This window comes from Hemiscyllium ocellatum, chromosome 8, assembly GCF_020745735.1.
Source record: "Hemiscyllium ocellatum isolate sHemOce1 chromosome 8, sHemOce1.pat.X.cur, whole genome shotgun sequence".
Taxonomy (NCBI): domain Eukaryota; kingdom Metazoa; phylum Chordata; class Chondrichthyes; order Orectolobiformes; family Hemiscylliidae; genus Hemiscyllium; species Hemiscyllium ocellatum.
This window is the reverse complement of record NC_083408.1, coordinates 38,593,474-38,618,643: the sequence shown is the minus strand read 5'-3', so window position 1 is coordinate 38,618,643 and position 25,170 is coordinate 38,593,474. Positions and strand designations below refer to the sequence as shown.

Genomic DNA, 25,170 nt, shown 5'->3' with positions numbered 1-25,170 from the left:
AAAGAAGAAAACCCTTAAATTCAAAGCCCAATACAAATACAGGAGGCAATACTACAAAATGATTATATCACCTCATAATCAGTAAGAATGAAAAATCCGCCACCAAGTAACAGACTGTATCACAAAGAGCGCTTGAGAGAAAGGAACATATTTTGGATTCTGGTTGATAGCTTAGGATGATAAGTTCTGCAGCAAGTATTTTGCTACTTTAGTGGATCATTTTTGTGTGCAGGCTGTGTCAGCAAGAAGTTCTACCAGATAAATAACAATAACTCAAGTTGACATAAGACATACTACAGGTGTTTTGCATGCAAGCAAAAGATCTGAGTGCTCAAGGGTGAAGATGTCACTACCCAGAAGCTGAGTAGAATTGCAGTACAGGACAGTGCAATGTGATTTCAGGGGTTAAAAAAAAGCATATATGCAAATGAGCAGGTACAAGAGGAGTGGTTCAACAGTTGAAACCAGTAACTGTAGCTTGCCAAAGTTCAAAGAAGCTGTGATGAATATTTTTCATGGCAAAAAAGACAAAGAACATGCCAATGTGCAGAGCACAACCTGTGATTCTATGAGAGGTAACATGCCAATGCCTCACCAACCCACCACCCTCGAATTTTTGTCCCTATTAGGCCCTGGGCCGGGATCCTTTCAATCTGTTCTGTCCACTATTCATGGTGGCTTTCCACAACATGGCTACATCCTGCGAAAAGTTCTTTTGGCACTGTCTGATCAATATCATGAGGCAGGTTTCCAAAAATAACTGACGACAATCTTGGTATCACATTGTGTGCTGTGGCTGTCTATTCTCCTTCTTCATTTCCTCTATCACTCACCTTGAGACCCCTGGCATCATATCCTGGTATCCCCTCATTCATTCATCATGGGACGTAGGGGATGGAATTTCTATTTCTGGTCTTGTCTCGGGCTAAATCTGTGAGGTCAGGACGTTGACAACACAACATGTTTTCCAGTGTTGCAAAGAATACCACGAGTGAGCAAACACTTACTTGTTACTGAAGTCCATGACAAAGTCCTGGAATCTTTCACCATAACAGTTGGATCAGCTGGTGGAAGAGATGAATATTTTTTATCAAAGGATTCTCAGCAACTTATTCCTCAAATAGAAGCTCAGGCTTTACCTAATATCGCCGAGGTCCTGATTCTGAGTGTGCTCTTTTAAGGCCTCTATGCTCCCTCTATCCCCTCCCAAAATGTAGTCCTCTCTCAGTTGTAAGTGAGAGAGATTGAGTGAGTGCAAGTAAGTGAGAATGCAAATATGCGACTTGCCTTTTGACATTGTATGTAATATCTTTAGAAGCAAGTACAGATTCACATCACTTAGTTTGGGGACTCGAATGATGAATACATAGGAAAACAATCTAATAGCAGATTTAGAAATGAAATGGCCATCATATTTTCTTAGCACTCTCGTACCTCAAAATTTCACAATACATCCATAGGCAGGGGTGCAAGTAAAAAGAAAATCTTTCATTGATACAGGACTTTTCACAAGCACTGTTGTCTAAAACTTCAGTATTTTGGCAGTATAGTGATTGTTCTCTGGTAGGAAATGCAGCAGCTAATTTGCATACAACAAACTCACACAAACAGCACCTTGGTAATAACCAGGATCCTTTTTTGTGATTTTGATTGATAGATGAATATTGATGAAGATAATGCAGATCATTTCCCCTGCTCTTGTTCTGCCTTTTATCCAATAAGATGGCAACTAAATATTACACACGGAGAGATATGATATATGTCATTGCTACCAATCCAATTATCTACCACTTCATGAATTATAGAGAATAATAGGGCACTCTCCTTTTTGTGAAGTTGAATATCCTCTTTATTACTATTCCTGATAATATGTGGCTTCCAAGTCAATCCAAGGTTTGCATTCGATATAAATTTATATTTCTAACATCCTTTCAACAATTAAATATTGGATAGTGATCATTAAAAATTTAAGGCACAAAGAAATGTACAGAGCATATTTATGTTGAGTCAGTCACAATAAAATCAACACACAGCCCATTAGCAAATACCATATATTTTGAACATTGCTTAACTTCACCATGAGTCAATTTATTTTTAAAGGAATGCCAATCCTTCATAAACATTTGGAATGATTTATAATTTTAAAAGAAAATTGAATATAAGTGCATTACAGATCACCAACAAGACTCTGCGACCTATGAACAGGGTATTTCAATAAGACTAGAAGATTCAAAACTTGGTTCACCGCTCTTTCTCAATTGTGCAGATCTCAGTAATAAGTTCATAAGAACATGAGAACTAGTAAGAGGAGTAGGCCATCTGGTCCCTCAAGCCTACTCCGTCATTCAATAAGACCATGGCTGATCTTTTTGTGGATTCAACTCCACTTACTCACCTTCTCACCGTAACCCTTGATTATTATTATGATAATGATGGTCTTGCTATAATCCCTTCCTTCCCACTGACTGGCTGAAGGGGATGTGGCAAGAAGACCAAGAGAAAATAATTAAGAGTTACTGCTCCCAATCATTAGCCCCTAACAACTGTTGAAAGTGTATACTTCTCCACAATAAATAAGCAGGACTAAACCAGGAGGCCCTCCAAGACTGTCCTCGCTTTCCATTTACTTTTCCCACTTACTTATTGCTACGAGCCAAAAAATAATGACTCATACTCATATAATGCATGTAAATGCAGTAAAATATTTCAAGGTACATGACAGAAGCATTAAATAAAGTCGAACAACAGTTGAATCAGCAGGTAGAGGAGATGAAAATTTTATCAAAAGGATCCTCAGTGACTTCCTTCTGGAATAGAGGCTCAGGCTTTACTTACCCCACATTGAGTCACATAAGAAGTTTCAGGGAAGTACCTAGTAACGTGATCAGCAGTAGATTTTAGGAAGTGTTTTAAAGGAGGAAGGAGAGATGAAAAGGCAAAGAGATGCAGGGAGTAGCTTTCAAGCAATTTGTGCCTTGTCAAGTGAAAGCACAATCTTTGATGATGCAGCAGTTATCACAGGTGCTCGAGAGGCAAGAATTAGAAATAACACAATCAAGACCCAATGTAGGACAATGAGCACAGGGTAAATAAGTGAGCAAGAGCTGGTGCAAGTTAGGACACAAGCAGCAGAGCTGTGGGTGATTTAAGTTTTATGTTCAGTACAATGTCAAAGGCAGATCAAGAACTGTGCAATACCTCAACTGTGGAATTCTATTTTAGCACCAGAGAACACCTTGACAAGAAAAGGAAAGTGCTTGAATGATTAAATTTAGACATTACAGAATGAGAGTGGAATCTTTTCAAAGACAGATAAGTCAGCAGGACAGTTGCTCAAAATAGAACATACTCTCATGATATTACATCTGATGTGATAACAAGACAAGCTTTTCGTATCCTCAGCAATTTACTAAAAAGACGAAATTCCTATATACTTTAATATCTGTAATGTAGAAATGGCGTATTGGCTTGTTATTTCAACAATTTTCAATCAACATTACCCTTCTACTAACATCCCATTAACCACTTCCCTATCACTTACTTTCCTATTTGTGTTACATGGTTGCATGTATTTAATCCAATTACTTAATCTTTAACTAAATTTTTCAATTTGAATAATACTCCAATCAGCTTTTGGGATGTGAATGTAGTTCTGGAATAAAATACCATTGTTATTAATAAATGAAGAGCTTATTCCATCACATTTTATCTCATATTTGCAGAATATTGAGTAGTTTTACACTATCCATCAATTTATCGCTGCTCCTCTGACAGCTCCTTCCAAATCCATGACCTCTACATTCTGGAATGACAAGGGCAGCAGACATTTATGGGAACACCACCAACTACAAGTTCAGCTTTAAGTCACACACTACCTGATGTGGAACTATATCACCATTTGTTCACCGTCACTAGATTAAAATCTTGGAAATCCAAATGCACCTACTCCACATGGATTATAATGGCTTACAAAGGCAGCTCACCAACATCTTAAAGGCAATTAGGAATGAACAGGGTTGCGCAGTGTTGTAGAACAAGAGAGTTCAGGTACATAATTCTTTGAAGTTTGCATCACATATAGATAGGGTGGTTAAGGTGGTGTTTAGCATGTTTGCATTCATTGCTCAAACCTTTGAGTACAGGAAAAACCTATCTGGTTCACTAATATTATTTAGGGAAGGAAATCTGCCATCCTTACCTGGTTTGGTCTACATGTAACAGAAAACCTACAGCAATATGGTTGACTCTTGACTGCCTTCTGGGCAATTAGTGATGGGCAATAAATGCTGACCTAGCCAGCTACACCCTCATCCCATGAATGAATTTTTAAAAAAGGTTGGAACATTATGTTGAGGTTGTACAAGACATTGGTGAGGACTTTTCTGGAGTACTGTGCCCAGTTCTGGTCGCTTTGTTATAGGAAGGATGTTATTAAGCTGGAGAAGGTTCAGAACAGACTTACGCCAGGATGCTGCCGGGAATAGGGAGCTTGAGTTATATGGAGCGCTGGATAGGCTGGGACATTTTATACAGGAGAGTAGGTTGAGTTGTGACCTTATAGAAGTTTATAAAATCATAAGGCGCATAGATAAGGTGAATGACAAGTGTCTTTCCCCTAGGGTGGGGGATTTCAAGATTAGGGGGAATATTTTTAAGGTGAAGGAACGTTTCCAAAAAAATACATGAGAGGCAACTCTTTTTTAAAACACAGTTCATGCATGGAATGAACTTCCAGAGAAAGGGGTGTATACGGCTATAATTACAATGTTTATAAGACATTTAGATAAGTACATGAATAAGAAATATTTGGAGGATATGGGCCAAGTGCAGGCAGGTGGGACTAGGTTAACTTGAGACTATGGTCGGCATGGACTGGTCAGGCCAAAAGGTCTGTATCCATGTTGTATGACTCAATAACTCAAAGAAATGCTGGTCCAGCTAACCCACATCCTGTGAACGGAAACTTAGAAAAAAGAAATCAAATTGTACCTTGGCCTTAACAACTCTGTTCAACTGTGTGGGGGATGGGGGAGAACAGGCCAGATTTTCTGGAAGTGGCAAGCAGGTGTAGAGAAGATTTGGATTGATGAGGTAAGTAAGGGGTAACTTTATTAATTACTCAGGAGTTGGACTGTGTACACAACAGCATAACCCATCCTGAGAAACTATCGGAACACTACAAAGTCTCTGATTTAAACTGTAACTTTCACGGGGATCCAAGCTTAGAGGAATTTCCCAGTGCAAAATTCAATTTCCCATGCACTTCCTTTGGAATGTGCTATAATGGGATTCCTGTGTACAGTTCCCATTTACGTTGGTTTAACAACTACATTGCCGGTGGAAAATCTGCCCTATTATTTCTTGGCATTCACCAATATTTGTTTGTTCTGGGCGCCTAAATGTGATTCAATAGACTTTTTTATTTTCAATCCTTTGCAAGTTAATTTGAGACAACAGACAGGAATGACCTTCTGACCCATCCTGCTTATATCCACTCTCCATCCCACTCAGAACTATATGATCACCAGAAAGACAAGGATTAAAAACAGAGGCAAATTCAGAGTAGAGTAATCGAGGAGCATCCTTTCCGACCATATATGGTAATCAAAAGGCAGTCCACTCTGATATCCGAAGCTCCATACAATACCTATCCTCTGGAAGAGATTATCTCCTTTTTAACACAGGTCTAGCTCCTGCTTGAAGGAGTTCAATAAATCAGATACCATCTCAGAACCATCAGAATGTACCAGAAGTCCATTATTTGCTGGGAAAGGAACTACTTCATGTCATTTAACCTAATTGACATTTTATATAATCTTAATTTTCATACCTGGTGTTCCCTAATCCATTCAAATGCAAGAAACTGTCAATATGGAACACAATCTACCTCCTTTACTGTTTTGTTAACTTTGACAAATTCACTCCAAGTGTATGTTTCACCAAGTCTAGAGTCCTAACTTATCTTGATACTGTATTTTGACTGAGGTCCAACTACAGTCTTGAACAAGATTATAATTTTTTTTCTTCTAAATAATTGCCCTATTTTACGCACCCTAATACGCTATTCACTGTGGGTCTTGTTTTATAGCATTACTCATGAATCCTTGAGATCTATGCACCAGAAATACTTTAGATCTTATTCTTTCTCCATCTGCTTGAATAATGTTTCCACAAGATTGTATGTATGTTTAGTATTCACTTTTCCTCAATACATAACACTGCTTCTTTAAGTTAACAATCCTTTGCCAGTTACAAACCCAAATGTCCGACACATCAAACTCCCCATGAAACCACTGATCATCGTTTACAGTCCTCTCACTTTCACAAATCCTAATATTTGCAGATTATGTTGACAGCCCCTCCATATATCATTAACAGTACAGTATAAATGTCCCAACACAAATCCTCATGAAACAGCATAGGTACCAATTTCCAGAAAAATCCAACTCTAACTTGAATAATTCCCTGACTATGCCTTTTCCAAAAGCTTTGGAAATTTACATTGATTACATTAATTTGAATTTCCTCAGCTTTTATCCTGTTGACCTCCATAAAAGGAATTAGTAAATTTGTAAAGCATGACCTTTTTTGAAGCCTTGTACGTTCTCATTTGTGAATTATCTAAATAATTTTATTTTCTACTCCAAATGATTTTCTCAATAACCATTCATTTTTTGTTCCCCAAATCAACCTCTTCTGAGGATGGGAACTCTATTATCATTTTTATAGTCAAAGGCATTGTGCTGGAGTTCACATAGCGCATGTCCCACCTCCAAGGACACTCAAGTAACCATCACCAGACTGGATGCTCTATGTTCAGGATGTTAGTGCTTTCTAAAGCAACATTTTTATCTGTGATAATATTACGATTGTTAACATTATCAAATTCAAACAAACAGTCATGCACCATCTGTTGAATAATCAATGGTAGAATTTATATCGCTGCTGAAGAGACACTGTTCTTAGTTAACAAAGTTGCTTATTGAATGATAGCAACAAGTACAAGCTACATTAGTTCAGGTGTAATCACTAGGACTCGAGAGCTGAACAGAATACATCTGTTCCCTCCAAAGGCAAGCATAAAATTCACTTTTTCCACCACAGACAGTGACATCAACAGAATAGGCAAAACTCAATGAACATGTACAATAACTCCTTCAGCACCATTACATTATAGAATGTAAAACACTCATTTAATAAATAAAAATAAATAAATAAGAACATGCTGAAAATACTCAACAGATCAACAGCAGCAATAGAAAGAAAATAATTAACATTATAATTTAAGGCTTTTTCTGTTTTTCTTTCAGATTTATGGTATCTTCGATATTTTTCTTTCACACATTTAATATTTCCACCACATACTATAAATCCTTTGGGTTATACCTTGAACATCTTCAGAATACCAATAAAGTCTTTTGGAATCTTCTAACTCTTCACATAACAGAAGAAGTTTTTTACCAGCACTTTCACAATTGTCTTTAATCCTCTTTTCCAGTATCCTGTGGGTTGATCTAAAGGCAACCTTAATTTTACTTAACTCCATTTAATTGAGTATTAGGTGTCTGTGCATCGTAGAAAGATTTTTATTTACATTTTAGCTGACCAGTCAGGCAGTTTGGGCTTTTTCTTACCACACTCCCTTCTTTTGTGCCCTTAGGATGCTGTTTGAAAGATGAAGATCTCTAGCTTGACAGTGAATTCCCTACTCCCTCTGGCACTATCGATCAAACTTGTTGGCCACTCTACTTTCACTTGGTTGGTCTGGGTACTTTCTGTGGTGGTTACCAGGACTGTGTACTGTTGCCCTAGTGTAGTTTCTCTAAGACTGTAGGTGGTGGACAACGTACATTGGCATCCTATTCTGTTTAGTTAGGTGAAACTTTTGTCAACTTGGATCAACGGTCAACCATTCAATCTGTGGCTTCCAGTAAATGAATGCATGTTGAGCTACAAATTTAACTTAATAGTTACTTTACTGCTCAAAATCAGTGTCAAGACTGTGCAATTGAGATAATGTCAAAATAGAACTTAAACACAAACTTCATAGCAAACATTTTAAACCACAAATTTGAATAAAAATCTAAATACTCAATATATTTAAAGTTGTGCACCAAAATCAAATTAGTTCAGTATCATGAGTTCCTTTCCCTGCATGGTCTAATTAGAAAAATGCTTTAAAGGCCACTTATGTATAATTTGACAGGGTTAAAATCAATTTACTGGCCCAGGAAAACATACTGCAGAATGAAAAAAACAATCAGCAAAGACTATCACAAAGCCATCATAAATAAAGCAAGTCACATAAGCATTTGATCTTCATCATGTATAAACTACCATGGATGCAGGGTTGGGGAGGGTGAAGCTGAAATCAAAAACATCTTGAAATATTTCATAGCAAGGCCTGGGCTCAAATCTCACCTGGCCCAGAGGCTTGTAATAACATCACTGTACAGGCTGATTAGAAAAAAATACTGACCATTATACTTATCAAATATGAAATTGAATCATAAAATCTTGAAAATTCCAGGCTGAAATCTTGATTTGTGCCGAGTTATCAATCCCAGGCAAGACAGCAGGAAGGAAATACAACTGGAAAGTATTCTCCCAGAGAAAAAGAAATCTCAGATAAACATGGGAAGAAAGTTAACTCAATGATCCCTGTCGAGTGATCTTTAGCATGCCTGTTGGTCAACAACTAAACTGAGCTCAGCCAAACATGATCATAAAAAAAGATTCAGACAAAATTCTTTATACTCAAGGCTGCTGGCACACACTCACATTTGGATAACCAGTAGCACTGTGGGCTGTCATCAATTGTGCATTCACTGGTATTTGTATATATAAATAAAACTTACAGTGATCCTTCAAACTAAATCATAACTCTGTTTTGTGACTACTCAAAACTTTGTGTGTATTCAGTCAATGCATGTTAGTGTTGAGGGGATGGAAAGATTTTCTGCCATTCAAGCATTCTCAAGAAAGGTATGATAAAGCCGGCTGTAACGTAAAACTCATTTGCCCCTATCCACAATTACATGCTTTAGTCAAACCTGCAAAGAATACTCCCTTCATAAACCAATTTCACAAGATAACGCTAATGAACAACAGAGACAACATGTACCCATCTAGATTGGGTTTGAAACCAGAGACTAATTTTCTCTGGGTTAAGGTTAATACTTAGACTTTCCCTGCACCCTATAGTGCAAACATTTTTTTTACCTATGAAGTTGCTGAAAGTGTAAGTTATTAGGACAAAAAGGAATACTGATCACAAGTTACCAGGTGTCAATTTCTTCATTCCCTCTCCAGCTGATCTAGGCCAAATAGAGAGGGGTCGAGAATGAATAAATTAATCCCTTACATATGGTTGTTCAGTCTGCCTTACATAAATTAAGTGGTAAACATCTGTGCTGTCAATTTAATTGGGACCAAGTAACATGCAATACATAGTGAGAAATGGAGTTCATTGTGGGAAACAATGAAGTCATCCACTTTAAATCAACAAAAAAACAACAATTTTCCCAATGGTGAGAGACAAGGAACGGTGGAGAAGCAAAGGGATGTGAGTGCCCACACAAACAAATCACAAAGCTAGTGAACAGATATGAAGTGCAATCAAAAAGACAAATGGAATATTGATATTTACCTCTACAGATTTGTAATTCAGAAGTAGGGAGTGCTACTTTGCTTGAATAAAGCCTTTTAGAATGTTCAGTTTAAGCATCAAATCTCAGAAAATAATTACATTAAGGAACTTAAACCACAGATTGACCAGAATGGTACCCAGATTTAAAAGATTATATTATGAGATTAGGTTTGCATAAGCTTGGCTTGCAGCCCCTTGAGTTCAGAAAATTATCTAATCATCTAATTGATTTTATTTTAATAAGCAAGGAATTTGATAGTTTCCCTTTATCACTGATCCTTTGATAGAAGAATCCAGAACAAAGGCAAAAAAATGTTAAAATTGATGGCAGACCATTTAAGTGTGAAATGAGGAAACATTTTGTCCATGGTGCTGGTTATGTGGAACTGTTTTCTCACAAGGTGGGGGGGAAACCACGGAAATTCAAAATCTGGGATCACAGATTTTTGTTAGGCAAAGATATCAAGGGACACGGAGTGGAGGCAGGTCAAATGAATTTTGGGCAGAATCAGTTATGAGGATTGACTGTACATTTGTCTCAATGTGGGCAGACGGTGCGAGGGTTGGGGAAAGGTAAGGTTGCTGCAGGGCTGCTCCCTCATGACAGAGGGACGACTGGTGATGGCTTATTCTATACCTCTAGTCACTATACCTCCAGAACAGGCTGAGATGAAGATGCGAGGCCTTCATAGGAATTAAAACTGTGCTGTTGGCGCCATCTTCACTGCAATCCATCCAATCAAGCTGATCAACTCCTAAACCCAAACTGAGCTCATCCGTAAAATATTGGTTTAAACAGCATTCAATTTTTTTTAAACAAATCCCATCTGGTTCATTCCAATTTCAGCACCTACAAAAAGCTGTGTACCGTAGCTTTATCTTTACTGGACCATGGTACAATGCAGCAGTGGAAGAAACCTGCAAAAATTATCATTGGGATAGATTTTTCATACTGGGAGTGAATGATATGTCATGGTAATACTACCTTCATTTCCTTCTGCATTTTAAACATTAAAAGCACACTCAACGGAACTCATTTTAAATCATGACTGGAGAAGTGAAGTGAGCATGAATTTGTAATACTCTATTTCACAACACACTTTACCAAGCACAATGTATGTAGAAAATAACTTATTCCCTGAAGCTTTTGAATTTGTCCCATCAAATGAACAAGCCCATCCTTGCGGCTGGCAAGCAATTCGCAGCAGACATCGCCGATATACTTACTGTTACTAGACTTGAGGTCCCGATGAATAATAGGAACAATTGCTTCTTCGTGCAAGTAATTCATGCCCCTTGCAATCTGTACTGCCCAGTTGACAAGAATATGAGGTGGTATCTTCTTGCCCGATAACACTCTATTTAAGGAGCCTCCACGGGCAAACTCCATGATTAAGCAAAGATTGGGCTCTTTCAGACAAATCCCTTTTAAGGCTATGATGTTAGGGTGCTTCAGCATAGCAAACAGTTTTGCTTCTTGCTTAACATTCTCAATGGTCTGACTAATATCCTCATCTGGGTCCTGCCGAGCTGCTTTAACAGCTACCTCCTCTGACCTCCAGATGCCCCTGTAGACTTTTCCAAAGCCACCGACACCAATAATCTCCTCCAGCTGCAGCTCATTAAAGTCCATTTCCAGTGGCAGAGGGTAGTGTTCCGTGCTCTGACCTTGCAACTTACTGTAACATGGGGCATTGGTGACATAGTTGCTGGGAAAGATGCCAACCTGGTCATTGATTTTGCCTGTCCACCAGCCTTCATCTCCAGAGACTTTGAAATCCTAAACAGTCAACATAGCAAGAGAGAGAGGGGGAGAATAGATTCATTTAGTTCATTGTATGTATCTTTTTTCCCTGACAACACTCATCATTTCTCCTTGATAGCATTACACATGTTCTAAATTATTTGAATTTTTACTGTATTTTATACACTGGGATGCTGAAGATTCCATTCTCAATCCATTAATTTATTGTATGTATATTTTCCCACAAACAAATTATATAACAGAAAAATATTCCCAAAAAGTAGGTGTGCATTTGAAGTTTCAAGCTCGAATTCTTTCTGTACCCTCAAAAAAAAAGTTTTTACAGTGTTAGGTGTAACAGCAAACAAAATTGTCACTTCCAGATGCTGAATAATCTTCTTTGTATTTCTAATATCTTGTGTTTAATACAGCTTAAATGTAATACCCTTTTTGCATTATTCATACCTTGAGGCTTCCTGATTTCTTCGTATCATCCAGTCAATTTTTTTATCTGTACCTTTATATTTAGAAATTGTCTTAATAATCAATTTCTGGGTTTTAGCCATTCAAAACCAGAAGTTTAAACTGACATCCCATTAAATTGCTCTTTGATTTGCCTTAGAAAAGTTTGCTTTGACATAAATAACACTGCAACGACTGAAATACTGTATAGATTAACGTATCTCGAGTATTCAATAACATTAAGTCAGGCTTCATCTGGAGGCTCACTGAAGATGTTACTTAGTATGGTGATGAAACACCTGAAAATGAAACTTCCAGCTCAGTGAGCAAACCTACATCCATTAAGTCAGGTTTTAGTATTATGTATTACTTAAGTTGGCCTTTGCAATGGATATGAAGTTAATCTCAAAAAGATTAAAACTACAAATAATTCTAAAGATCTGTTAGTTTTTTTTACTACGCACATTACATTACATTCCCTATGGAAGAAGCAGTCCCAATATAAAGTTAGTCAAATCACATAAAGCAGAAATGATCACCATTGCCATAAGTCTCAGTGTATGTTGATCTTTGAAACTTCAAAAAAAGTCCTTCCAAAAATAAGGGTTGAGTTAAACACTGAAAATATGTCGAGCAAAGCAAAAACGAGGAATAAAAATGTTTGGCCTTGCCTCCACTGGGAGGTACAAAGACCTTACATGAGTACATGGTAGAGTTGGCCTCAATTTTTTTGTTAGTTGTTCTGATGCCTTACACTCATCATTTCTCCTTGATAGCATTACACATGTTCTAAATTATTTGAATTTTTACTGTATTTTATACAGTAGTTCTGATAGTTAGTTCTGATGCCTTACAATGGACAGTTGTGCCAAAACAAAAAGAAACACCATCATTTTCCTCCCCTCTAACTCCATTCGAAGGAAGCAAGAGATGTGTCCTACATTTTTATACTCTACTGCAAAAATTTGATCATTTCACTCCCTTTCTATTATAACCTACCAATATAAAAACATCAAGGACCGTCAATCTGTATTTGGCTAATTGATTCGCATGTAAGTTGACAAAACCTCTTGTTCGTGCTTTCAAGTCAAACACAATAGTGAATAGTTATCAAAATAACTAATTATTCATATCACTCAGATTCCTCTTAGATATACACTGAACCCAAATTCCAATTATTTTTAAAGTGATTTTACTGTCCATAGGTGTCCCTACCTTGAGTTATAGCAAATAGCAAGATCTCCACAAAACTACAATAAGTTATCACCTTGACCCTGGAGATTGCGATAAGATTGACACAGATAGTCCCTGATGCTTTTCTATTGGTAGATTACAATAGAGAGGGAGTGAAATTATCACATTTTTGAGTATAAAAATATTGGACATCTCCTTCTTCCTTTGAATGGAATTATAGGGGAGGAAAATGATTTTGTTTCTTTTATTTTGGAACACATTTCCATTATTAGGCATCAGAACTAACTAAATTCATCAAACAGAATATTAGAAATACTCCTACTCCCCAAAAAAAGTTGTGTCCAGCTCTGTCATCTACCCATGTCTGGACTTTGTACCTCCCAAAGGAGGCAAGGCTTGGCTTGACACCAATACAACTTTATTAGATTAGATTAGACTTACAGTGTGGAAACAGGCCCTTCGGCCCAACAAGTCCACACCGACCCGCCGAAGCGCAACCCACCCATACCCCTACATTTACCCCTTACCTAACACTACGGGCAATTTAGCTTGGCCAATTCACCTGACCCGCACATCTTTGGACTGTGGGAGGAAACCGGAGCGCCCGGAGGAAACCCACGCAGACACGGGGAGAACGTGCAAACTCCACACAGTCAGTCGCCTGAGTCGGGAATTGAACCCGGGTCTACAGGCGCTGTGAGGCAGCAGTGCTAACCACTGTGCCACCGTGCCGCCCAAATATCTGCTGGATATTTTTACAGTTTGCATAATATGGTAAGAAAAATGTTAATAATCATGAAGAAAAATATAGCAAATGTTTTTCGCTAAAAAAAACTTTCCCAGAGCTTTTCAACTTGCACAAATCAACACATTCGCAAGAATACTAATGTAAAAGGGGGACAACATTTTGTACTGTATAAGAAGACAGTGCTGTTGGTTGGCAAGATCAGTAGAGGCAAATGCAGCAGTCAGTGATGACTAACAAGTAAAGCCAAGCTTTGTTTAAACTAAAACCAGGCAAGTTAATATACTGATCAAGGAACAAACCAGAAAATGGATTTCAGATATTTTGTTAAGTTGACAAGCACAATGTCAATACATGTTCTTCCTATCTGCAAATAGGGCCTTGTACATTGATATGTCACTTCAAGTATGTGCACATGCACCACTCTGTAAGCCTGACTGAATTTAAAATTATATGTCAGAGTAATTATTTGCACAGTTAGGATGATTGAACAAACATCAATCAATGTTCGAATCACACCAAATATTAAATGCTTTATTTGCAGTTTTGCAAACACAGGCTGGTGGGTACGGTCAGTACTTTGCCCATTGCAGACAGCAGAAAGTCATGAACTTCAAATATCACATGACTCATTTGTGAGTCTTTTCAGCTTGACAGCAACATCCTATTAGTGGTGAACACCACTCATGATACTACTTTGTAGCAGCAGGGTGAAACAGGTAGCTTCACCTGTTGCTCAAATAGAAGGACATATTTATCGAGACTAGAAAAAGTAATAATGGAAAAATAGAACATACTTCTGCATCTGGCATCCAATCATTGTTTCACCTTAAGCACAGGCTAACAATCCCAACCACTGTTAATGAGTCATGATAGAATAGTGTACACCCAAATATCAATGCCTATGTTTTATGTTACGCAATGAATGACATTGGGTTTTCTTGACTATGCAAAACCTAAATGACCAAGCTCAGGATTCCCAGAAATGCACACAAATACAATTATATTTTCAAGTGTTTAAAATCTAAAACTCTGGACAATGCATCCAGGGTCCCTTGTGGCCTTGGTCTTCTCTATTAACTTCATAGCTGCCAGATTAAGAATTGTCACATATGATTAGAAAAATCGTTTTGCTCATTTTGAAATTTTTGGTTAGACTGAGCAACTAATTTCTCATAAATTAGTTAAACTTGGACCCATGGTCCCTCTCCACAAAGGTGCATTAGACCCCATGTAACCATTTGGGTATTTGTCTGCAAATTTCTTTATCGATTTGAATTTATTGAAAAGATCATTTCATCAGTTCAATGGTTCTTTTAATTTTGCAAATGCGTTGCCTTGGCTTGAAATTCACAAGGATGGTGCAACATTCCTCCAGAGAATTTACAACCCAAAATATGCGTCTTAACAGTGTTCAGGACAATAAATTCAAACTGTGCAAGGCAAACAAAGCCAGAAATTTTTTTTTACAGAATTTCATAGTTCTGTATAAAATAAATCAAGTAACACACATTTATTTATAAAAATTCAAACAATCATTTCATAGATGAGCACTTAACAGTTGCATTGCTATTGGTTTAAATACTATGCTTAAATGACCTTCGCAACTGACTGCACAATAAAATCTGCAGATGCTGTCCACCAATAAGGAAAATGGTTTACAGTTTTACAAGCTTGAATCAATTTCTATTTAGAGTTTATAAATTTAAAAGGGTAAAAACAATGACTGCAGATGCTGGAAATCAGATTCAAAGGCTGTTAATGTGGCAAGTTGAGAGGTCACCAGGGAGTGAGAACCAAGGTCATAATCTCATCTCATGAGCAAGCCACCCCAATAAATCGGAAAGTCAAAAAAATTATTAGTCTAGAATGAAACGTTACAACTTAATGTATTTTGCCTTAAATCGGTATTGGACAACAGTCAAGAAAACAACGTGTAAAAACTACATTTTGATGTTTCAGATGTCCCATATTCCCTGCAAAAGTAGTGTTTTTTTTAAATCTAAGCAATTGCAAAGATCAGCAACAGCAAGTCAATGCAAAGTCATAAATGTTTGTTAATCTAAAACATTGCTAAAAATTGCACTGGTGCACAGAAAACTACTGGGAGAAAAGTTAGCGTAACATTTTGCATGTAATCCTTCATCAACACTGAGGATGCATCTAATCTAAATCATTAACCAGCCTTATTCTTTCAGATGCTAAATGATATGCTGTTCATGAGCCAACATTCTGCTTTTATGTTAAATGTCATAAATATAAGCAATTCTCAGTGCACTGGTGCTGCCTGGAGGATTTCTATTTTTTTACATTTTTATTTCAGATTTACAGCACATGCTTTTTTTGTTGCTTCTGTGTTGACCGTAGTTATATCACTTGCAAGGTAACACAAAATGCAATTCCACTGAGAAAGTTCAGCTTTTTTTGGGATGATGAGTGGCGCTGGGGAAAGAAGCCTGGGTAAGAAAAAAAGATTATGGATACTTTGAGCAATGGTTGGAACAATATATATAACAAACTTCATTAAAAGCCACATTTTACCATATCACACAACACCTTCTTGAGCCTCACTGTGACCAAAATGCTCTTCAATTTAATGTAAAAATACATTTGCAATGAGGATGGGCAAAACCAAGCTCCAATTTCAGCAATTTAATTTAAGGTTCAGTCAGGTGACCAGTTGCAGAAATCCACCATGGTACTGATTGGATCTTAAATAAAACTGGTGAAAAGGAAATAAACTCAATTTTTTTCCAGCCCATCACAAACACACTGTATTTTACATTGACATGCAACTCGGTCAACGTGATTCAAGGATGCAATTGTTCTCACAAAATGTATTATTGCCTTGAAATGTGAATATGTACTTCTTGTCCGATGTGGGAGTTTAAAGAGAGTTTAAGGGTTACTGCAGATTATGTCTACTATAAATGCTGTTGGATGCGAATCTTATCAGATTGGTTGGAGAGACAGATAGAAGCGATGAGGAATTTGCAACAGCAACAGTATGTGATGGATGGCAGTTAAAGGAAGGGGGGAAGTCTCAAATACAGTCACATAGATGGGTTAACTCCAGGAAGGGTAAGAGAGGTAGGCAGCTAGGGCAGGAGTCTTTTGTGGATATACCCATTTCAAACAGGTATGCTGTTTTGGAAAATCTAGAGGGTGATGGATTTTCAGGAGAACGCAGCACGAACAGCCAAGTTTCTAGTATTGAGACTGGCTCTAATGCAACGAGGGGTACGTCAGCTTCCAAGAGATCAATTGTGTTAGGGAATACTATAATCATAGGTACAGACACACAAGTGTTTCTGTGGCCAGCAGAGAAAAAACAGAATGGTGTATTGTTTCCCTGGTGCCAGAATCAAGGAAGTCTCAGAGAGGGTGCAGAACGTTCTCACGGGGGAGAGGGGCCAACAGGAGGCCATTGTCCACATTGGAACCAACGACATAGGAAGGGAAAAGACTGAGATTCTGAAGGGAGATTACAGAGTGTTAGGCAGAAATTTAAAAAGAAGGTCCTCAAGGGTAGTAATATCTGGATTACTCCCAGTGCTACGAGCTAGTGAGGGCAGGAATAGGAGGATAGAGCAGATGAAGACATGGCTGAGGAGCTGGTGTATGGGAGAAGGATTCACATTTTTGAATCATTGGAATCTCTTTTGGGGTAGACGTGACCTGTACAATAAGGACGGATTGCACCTAAATTGGAAGGGGACTAATATACCAGCAGGGAAATTTGCTAGAACTGCTTGGAAGGATTTAAACTAGCAAGGTGGGAGGGTGGGACCCAGGGAGATAGTGAGGAAAGAGGTCAATCTGAGATGGATACAGCTGAGAACAGAAGTGAGTCAAACAATCAGGGCAGGTAGGGACAAAGTAGGACTAATAAATTAAACTGCATTTATTTCAATGCAAGGAGCCTAACAGGGAAGGCAGATGAACTCAGGGCATGGTTAGGAACATGGGATTGGGAGATCATAGCAATTACGGAAACATGGTTCAGGGATGGGCAGGACTGGCAGCTTAATGTTCCAGGATACAAATGCTACAGAAAGGATAGAAAGGGAGGCAAGAGAGGAGGGGGAGTGGCATTTATTGATAAGGGATAGCATTACAGCTGTGCTGAGGGAGGATATTCCTGGAAATACATCCAGGGAAGTTATTTGGGTGGAACTGAGAAATAAGAAAGGGATGATCACATTATTGGGATTGTATTATAGACCCCCCCAATAGTCAGAGGGAACTTCAGAAACAAACTTGTAAGGAGATCTCAGCTATTTGTAAGAATTATAGGGTAGTTATGGTAGGGGATTTTAACTTTCCAAACATTGACTGGGACTGCCATAGTGTTCAAGGTTTAGATGGAGAGGAATTTCTTAAGTGTGTACAAGACAATTTTCTGATTCAGTATATGGATGTACCTACTAGCGAAGGTGCAAAACTTGACCTACTCTTGGGAACTAAGGCAGTGCAGGTGACTGAGGTATCAGTGGGGGAGCACTTAGGGGCCAGGGACCATAATTCTATTTGTTTTAAAATAGTGATGAAAAAGGATAGACCAGCTCTAAAAGTTGAAGTTCTAAATTGGAGAAAGGCCAATTTTGAACTTTTGAAAGCTGATTGGAGGCAGATGTTCGCAGGTAAAGGACAGCTGGAAAATGGGAAGCCTTCAGAAATGAGATAACAAGAATCCAGAGAAAGTATATTCCTGTCAGGGCGAAAGGGAAGGCTGGTAGGTATAGGGAATGCTGGATGATGAAAGAAATTGATGATTTGGTTAAGAAAAAGAAGGAAGCATATGTCAGGTATGGACAGGATAGATCGAGTGAATCCTTAGAAGAGTATAAAGGAAGTAGGAGTATAATTAAGAGGGAAATCAGGAGGGCAAAAAGGGGACATGAGATAGCTTTGGCAAATAGAATTAAGGAGAATCCAAAGGATTTTTACAAATATATTACGGACAAAAGGGTAACTAGGGAGAGAATAGGGCCCCTCAAAGATAAGCAAGGCGGCCTTTCTGTGGAGTCACAGAAAATGGGGGAGATATTAAATGAATATTTTGCATCAGTATTTACTGTGGACAAGGATATGGGAGATATAGACTGTAGGGAAATAGATGGTGACATCTTGCAAAATGTCCAGATTACAGAGGAGGAAGTGCTGGATGTCTTGAAACGGTTAAAGGTGGATAAATCCCAGGGACCTGGTCAGGTGTACCCGAGAACTCTGTGGGAAGCTAGAGAAGTGATTGCTGGGCCTCTTGCTGAGATATTTGTACCATCGATAGTCACAGGTGAGGTGCCGGAAGACTGGAGGTTGTCAAACATGGTGCCACTGTTTAAGAAAGGGCAGTAAAGACAAGCCAGGGAACTATAGACCGGTGAGCCTGATGTCGGTGGTGGGCAAGTTGTTGGAGGGAATCATGAAGGACAGGCTGTACATGTATTTGGAAAGGCAAGGACTGATTCGGGATAGTCGACATGGCTTTGTGTGTGGGAAATCATGTCTCACAAACTTGATTGAGTTTTTTGAAGAAGTAACAAAGAAGATTGATGAGGGCAGAGCAGTAGATGTGATCCATATGGACTTCAGTAAGGTGTTCGGCAAGGTTCCCCATGGGAGACTGATTAGCAAGGTTAGATCTCACGGATTACAGGGAGAACGAGCCATTGGAGTGCCACAAGGATCAGTGCTGGGTCCTCTACTTTTTGTCATTTACATAAATGATTTGGATGTGAGCATAAGATGTACAGTTAGTAAATTGCAGATGACACCAAAATTGGAGGTGTAGTGGACAGCAAAGAGGGTTACCTCAGATTACAACAGGATCCGGATCAGACGGGCCAATGGGCTGAGAAGTGGCAGATGGAGTTTAATTCAGATAAATGCAAGGTGCTGCATTTTGGGAAAGCAAATCTTAGCAGGACTTATACACTTAATGGTAAGGTCCTTGAGAGTGTTGCTGAACAAAGAGACCTTGGAGTGCAGGTTCATAGCTCCTTGAAAGTGGAGTTGCAGGAAGATAGGATAGTGAAAAAGGCGTTTGATATGCTTTCAGTTATTGGTCAGAGTACTGGGTACAGGAGGTGGGAGGTCATATTGAGGCTGTACAGGACATTGGTTAGGCCACTGTTGGAATATTGCGTGCAATTCTAGTCTCCTTCCTATTGGAAAGATATTGTGAAACTTGAAAGGGTTCAGAAGAGATTTACAAGGATGTTGCCAGGGTTGGAGGATCTGAGCTACAGGGAGAGGCTGAACAGACTGGGACTGTTTTCACTGGAGCATGGGAGGCTGAGGGGTGACCTTATAGAAGTTTACAAAATTATGAGGGGCATGGACAGGATAAATAGACAAAGTCTTTTCCCTGGTGTCCCGAACTAGAAGGTATAGGTTTAGGGTGAGAGGGGAAAGATATAAAAGAGACCTAAGGGGCAACTTTTTTCACGCAGAGGATGGTACATGTATGTAATGAGCTGCCAGAGGATGTGGTAATTGCAGCATTTAAGAGGCATTTGGATGGGTACATGAATAGGAAGGGTTTGGAGGGATATGGGCCGAGTGCTGACAGGTGGGACTAGTTTGGGTTGGGATATCTGGTCGGAATGGACGGGTTGGACCGAAGGGTGTGTTTCCATGCTGTACATTTCTATGACTATGACTCTAAAACAGGGTTCACAAAACAGATTTTTGACATGGCAGGCAAACTGATTGGGCTGTTTCTTTATATAAATACATGCTTGATTGTTGGCTTTACAAGTAGAGTCAAAGAACACAAAAGCAAGGGAACTGTGTTGAACCTTTATGATTCATTAGTTATCCTCAGTTGAAGTACTGAGACACCACTCTTCAGGAAGGATACCAAAGCTTTGTAGTGGGTACAGAGGAAATCATCTTGAAGTTCCCATTTATAACTCTCTAACAAAATTTGCCCTTTTAAATCTCTCCATTTGACTTGTGAATTCTTGTTCAGCACTGGTTAAGGCGACTTTATCTATAGTATTTTAGTACAATTACAATTAAAATTAAATTTATTTCTTAACTTGTGCTCAATTATGCATATTTCTGAGAATGATCCTTTATTCTTACACAGTTGAGCCTTTAAATTTCCGTTTCCCAAATGGTAGTGACTCCTTTAAACTATTTAGATTATTTTCTTACTTTCTCATGTTGTAGTAAATGGGGAATGCCCCATATGAAATAAGTTTTATATGAAAATAAAAAATAGTGTCATTCTCAAGGAGAAAAGCAAGGTTCTGAACAAAACACAAATACCTAAGCTGATGGTGGTGAATAAAGATTACTAATAATGACAGATAGGAAGATGTTAAGGTAGCTGACATTGGAAAAATCTAAACTGATGAAGCAGTTTTGTCATCAATAAATGGACTTACATTGGACCCATTGCAACATTGGGATAGAGATGCTGCCAGGTGTATGGTTTTAGTAAACACTGGTAGTTCACAGCATTCCCTTTTCACAATCTTAGTTTGGATTTCTAACAAGAGGTTTTAGAATCAAGAATATAAAACATCCTTTGGGCTGTTACCAGCAAGACAGTACAGAAACCAAATAAAGAAAAGCACAAGTGAATATGCATGCATACACTTATATTGCATTGGTGAAGTGTGGTTGAGAGTTTAATGTAAACTTAGAAACATACAGAACTTTGACAATGTTAAGATCAATTTTGAGTGTTAACCTAACAGAACGTTGCACCATTGAACATGACTTTCATACACATATTTATAACTCACTCTTGTGATGTGGATGCCACTGGCTGAGCCAACATTTATTGTCCATCCCTAGTTGCTCTTAAGATAGTGTTGAGCTGTTTTCTTCAAACAGTTATTGTTATATAATCATATACAGTGAAACAAAACAGAGTTCCAACATGCACTTTTAAACTATATTGCTTTTTCATTCTTCTTTCTAAAGGGTATCACTTCATACTTTGGCAATTGGCATTAAATTTTAAACATTACATACTTATGAATTTCAACCAAATCCAACTTTATCAAACTGCATCATACACATGCTGTCACCTCCTTCAATGTTACATCAAAGAAGGGCTAAAGGACTGCAAGAGGTGTATAGATAGGAAAGAGTGTAGCAATAGAGGGAGTTGAACATAATGAGAATTTCAAACTGGGGATTCGGAGCCAATGGAAGTCAGCTTGTACAGAAGTAACATGTAAATCTGACTTGCCTGTGGATTAGGATATAGGCAGCAGCATTTTGAATGAATTCAAGTTTATATAGTATGGAAGACAGGAGAGTAGGACAGCAAATAAGAATAATCAAATGTAGAAGTAACAATGACACAAGTTATGGTTTCAACACCTCATCTTCTGCCTGGGCAGCCTCTAGCTTGGAGGAGTCAACACTGAGTTCTTCAAATTCAATAACCTGTCTTCCCTTCCCTGAATCACTTCCCAGCCCCTCCCACTCCTCCCACCACGTACCGGATTCATTCCTCCCATTGACCAAACAGGTCGTACCCTCTACTTGTCTTCACTTATCCCCACTTCACCACCCTGCCCCCTCCACCCCCTTTATCTGCAGCTCCCCTTACACCCAGTCCCAGTCCCAAAGAAGGGTTACATCCGAAGCATCAACTTCTCCACCTCCTGATGCTGCCTGGCTCGCTGTGTTCTTCCAGCCTCATGCTTGTCTACAAATTATGGTTTCGGCTGCAGATGGGTAGAAGTAAAGCTAGAGATCGGTGACATCACTGAAGTGGGCACAGGTGCATTGCAGACGTGGTTATTGGGTCAGAAGCTCATCTTTAGACCAATGATGAGGTCAAGGCTGGAAAAGGTCGAGTTCAGCTTTAGACAGAGATCAGAGAGGGGGAGTTGACTAAGTAATGCAATTTGTAACACAGTATAGGAGACAGTAGCTATTGACTTCCCAATTAAGTGAACACATTAAGAGCCATTTGATACTGGTTTTAGAGAAACAGCATGACAAATTATAAGGGGCAAAAAGGGTGAGAGAGGTGGGAATAATTTATAGTGGATGCCATTGTCATACATATGGAGAAAGTGAGGACTGCAGATGCTGGGGATCAGAATCGACAGTGTGGTGCTGGAAAAGCACAGGTCAGACATCATTTGAGGAGCAGGAGAATCAAGATTTCAGACATAAGCCCTTCGTCAGGAATGAGGCTTGTGGGCCATGGGGCTGAGAGATAAATGAGAGATAGGTGGGGTTGGGGTGGGGGAGGTAGCTGGGAATGCGATAGGTAGATGAAGGTGAGGGAGAAGATGATAGGTCAGAGAGGAGGGTAGAGTGGATATATGGGATAGGTGATGGACAGGTCAAGAGGGCGAGTGGGACATGCAGATCCTGGGCCTTCCCTATCGCCAAACCCTTACCACCTGATACCCGGAGGAAGAACGCCTCATTATTCCGCCTTGGGACCCTGCAACCACATAGGATCAATGTGGATTTCACCAGTTTCCTTATTTCCCTCCTCTACACTATCCCAGTTCCAAGCCTCCAACTTGGCACCGACCTCTTGACCTTTCCCATCTAGCCGCTCCGCTCTCCTCTCTGACCTAACATCTTCTCCCCCACCTTCGTGTATCTATTGCATTCTCAGGTACTTTCCCCCAACCACACCCCCCCTCCCATTTTCTCTCAGCACACACCCCCAGGCCCACAAGACTCATTCGTGATGAAGGGTTTATGCCTGAAACGTTGATTCTCCTGCTCCTCGGATGCTGCCTGACCAGCTGTGCTTTTCCAGCGCCAAAATCACAACTCATGCATATGGAATCTGACATGATTTCGGACAATGTGCCAGGGTACAGTATGAGGATGAGATATAGGAGAGGACCGAGCGTGTACTATTTGGACATTACAGGTAATAATGAAGCTATGGAAACTGAAATCTTGGCTGTGATGGATAGATATGAACATTTGTTAATCCAGGTGAGAACAGTTCCACCCAACTGATAATAAAGGTGACTTAGAATAGGATGTTATGCTTCTTTATATCCATAGTTTGAGAAAAAAGATCGTAAACTTCAGCCACAATTATATATCCATGGGGACAGGTGTTTCAGAACAGGTGAACACAAATTTCTCAGGTTGCAACACACTCATTGGGAAGTTGGAGATGGTTTGCAAGAACAGGAGTATCAACTTAAGATTTTGGAGATCAGCAGATAACCGCAAGTTTGAAAGTGAGGTACCATCATAGGAGGGGATTGTTAACAGGAGTAACTATTAATGTGGATGGGAAGGAAACGGGAGAAGGGAAATATCCCTTTAAAGCAGCCATGCAATACCGTTGGTGTCCCGTCATTCAACCGTCCTTCTTTCCAATACCAATACGTCCCCCAGCGAAAAAAAATTAAAGTTTGGCTACAATTCACAAGTTAAATTATGGTGAATTTGCATTTCGGGTGAAGGATACTATGTGGGGTTGTAGGTGAGGTTAGAAATGCTTATCGCCATGCACTTTTGAATGAAAAATGCTCAAACGCTCGCTTCAAATGACACCAGCGCCCTGATCATTGGTGCGTTTCATCACCTTTCTCCACTTCCCACATTGCTGTCTGCATTTGCTCTGCTCCTTCGTGTTGCAGAATGCTTTGTTTTGAAAACAAAAATGAGAAATTCATTTGCAAACCAACGATGGATCGCGAAGAGGGGGAGGGGATGGGTGAGTTTCATACAGAAAGGTGCCCGGGGGACGGTGTATCTGGTTGGGGGGGGGGGCGGGGGGGATGAGGCAGAAAAGGCAGCCCTTTACCTTGGAGAGCACCTCCACCACGTCCCCCTTGCGCAGGCTGAGCTCGTCCTCTGCGCTCGCCTCGTAGTCGAAGACGGCGGTCCAGAACAGGTTAGAGGGGGCTGGATGCTGTGGCTGGGGAGGAGGAGGAGGCTGCTCCTCTTCATCTTCCTCCTCCTCCTCCTCCTCTTCTTCTTCCTCCTCCTCCTCCTCTTCTTCCACCGGCTGCTGCTGCACCGCCCTGTCCCTCTCTTCAGCCTCTTCCTTCCCGGTGGCAGAGGAGGAGCAGGGAGACCTGATGAACATGGACCGGAGCTGCTCCATGGAAGAGGGTGTGTGTGTGTGTGAGAGGGAGAGAGAGACAGAGAAAGAGATACAGCGAGCAGCCGGTGCCGCCGCCGCCGCTCCTCCTCCGCTCGGCTGTGCGTGCACGCCCTCCCTCCCTCCTTCCCTTCCCCCACACTTTGCTCCAGCCCCCACCTGCGGCTCAGTCTAACCTGAGGATGGAGGGAGGGATGCAGGAAAGGGGCAGGACATGAAGCCGTCTCCCCGCCCGCCCCCCTCCCTGCTCGCTCCGATTGGTCAGGCGCTCCTGCCACTCCAAGCCCTCCCGGGGCCCGATTGGCCAC

General features: G+C 39.8%; 1 protein-coding gene across 1 annotated transcript in view; it reads right to left on the bottom strand.

Annotated features, from left to right (window-relative positions):
- map3k9 (mitogen-activated protein kinase kinase kinase 9) overlaps positions 1–24,865 on the bottom strand; it is a 137,028-nt gene extending 112,163 nt beyond the window's left edge. The window contains exons 1-3 of the mRNA XM_060828945.1: positions 24,764–24,865; positions 24,563–24,676; positions 10,877–11,429 (exon numbers count right to left, since the gene is read on the bottom strand). Of these exons, the coding sequence (XP_060684928.1) occupies positions 10,877–11,429; positions 24,563–24,676; positions 24,764–24,865 (769 nt within the window). The remainder of the gene's footprint in view (positions 1–10,876; positions 11,430–24,562; positions 24,677–24,763) is intronic.
- Positions 24,866–25,170: the final 305 nt, after the last annotated feature.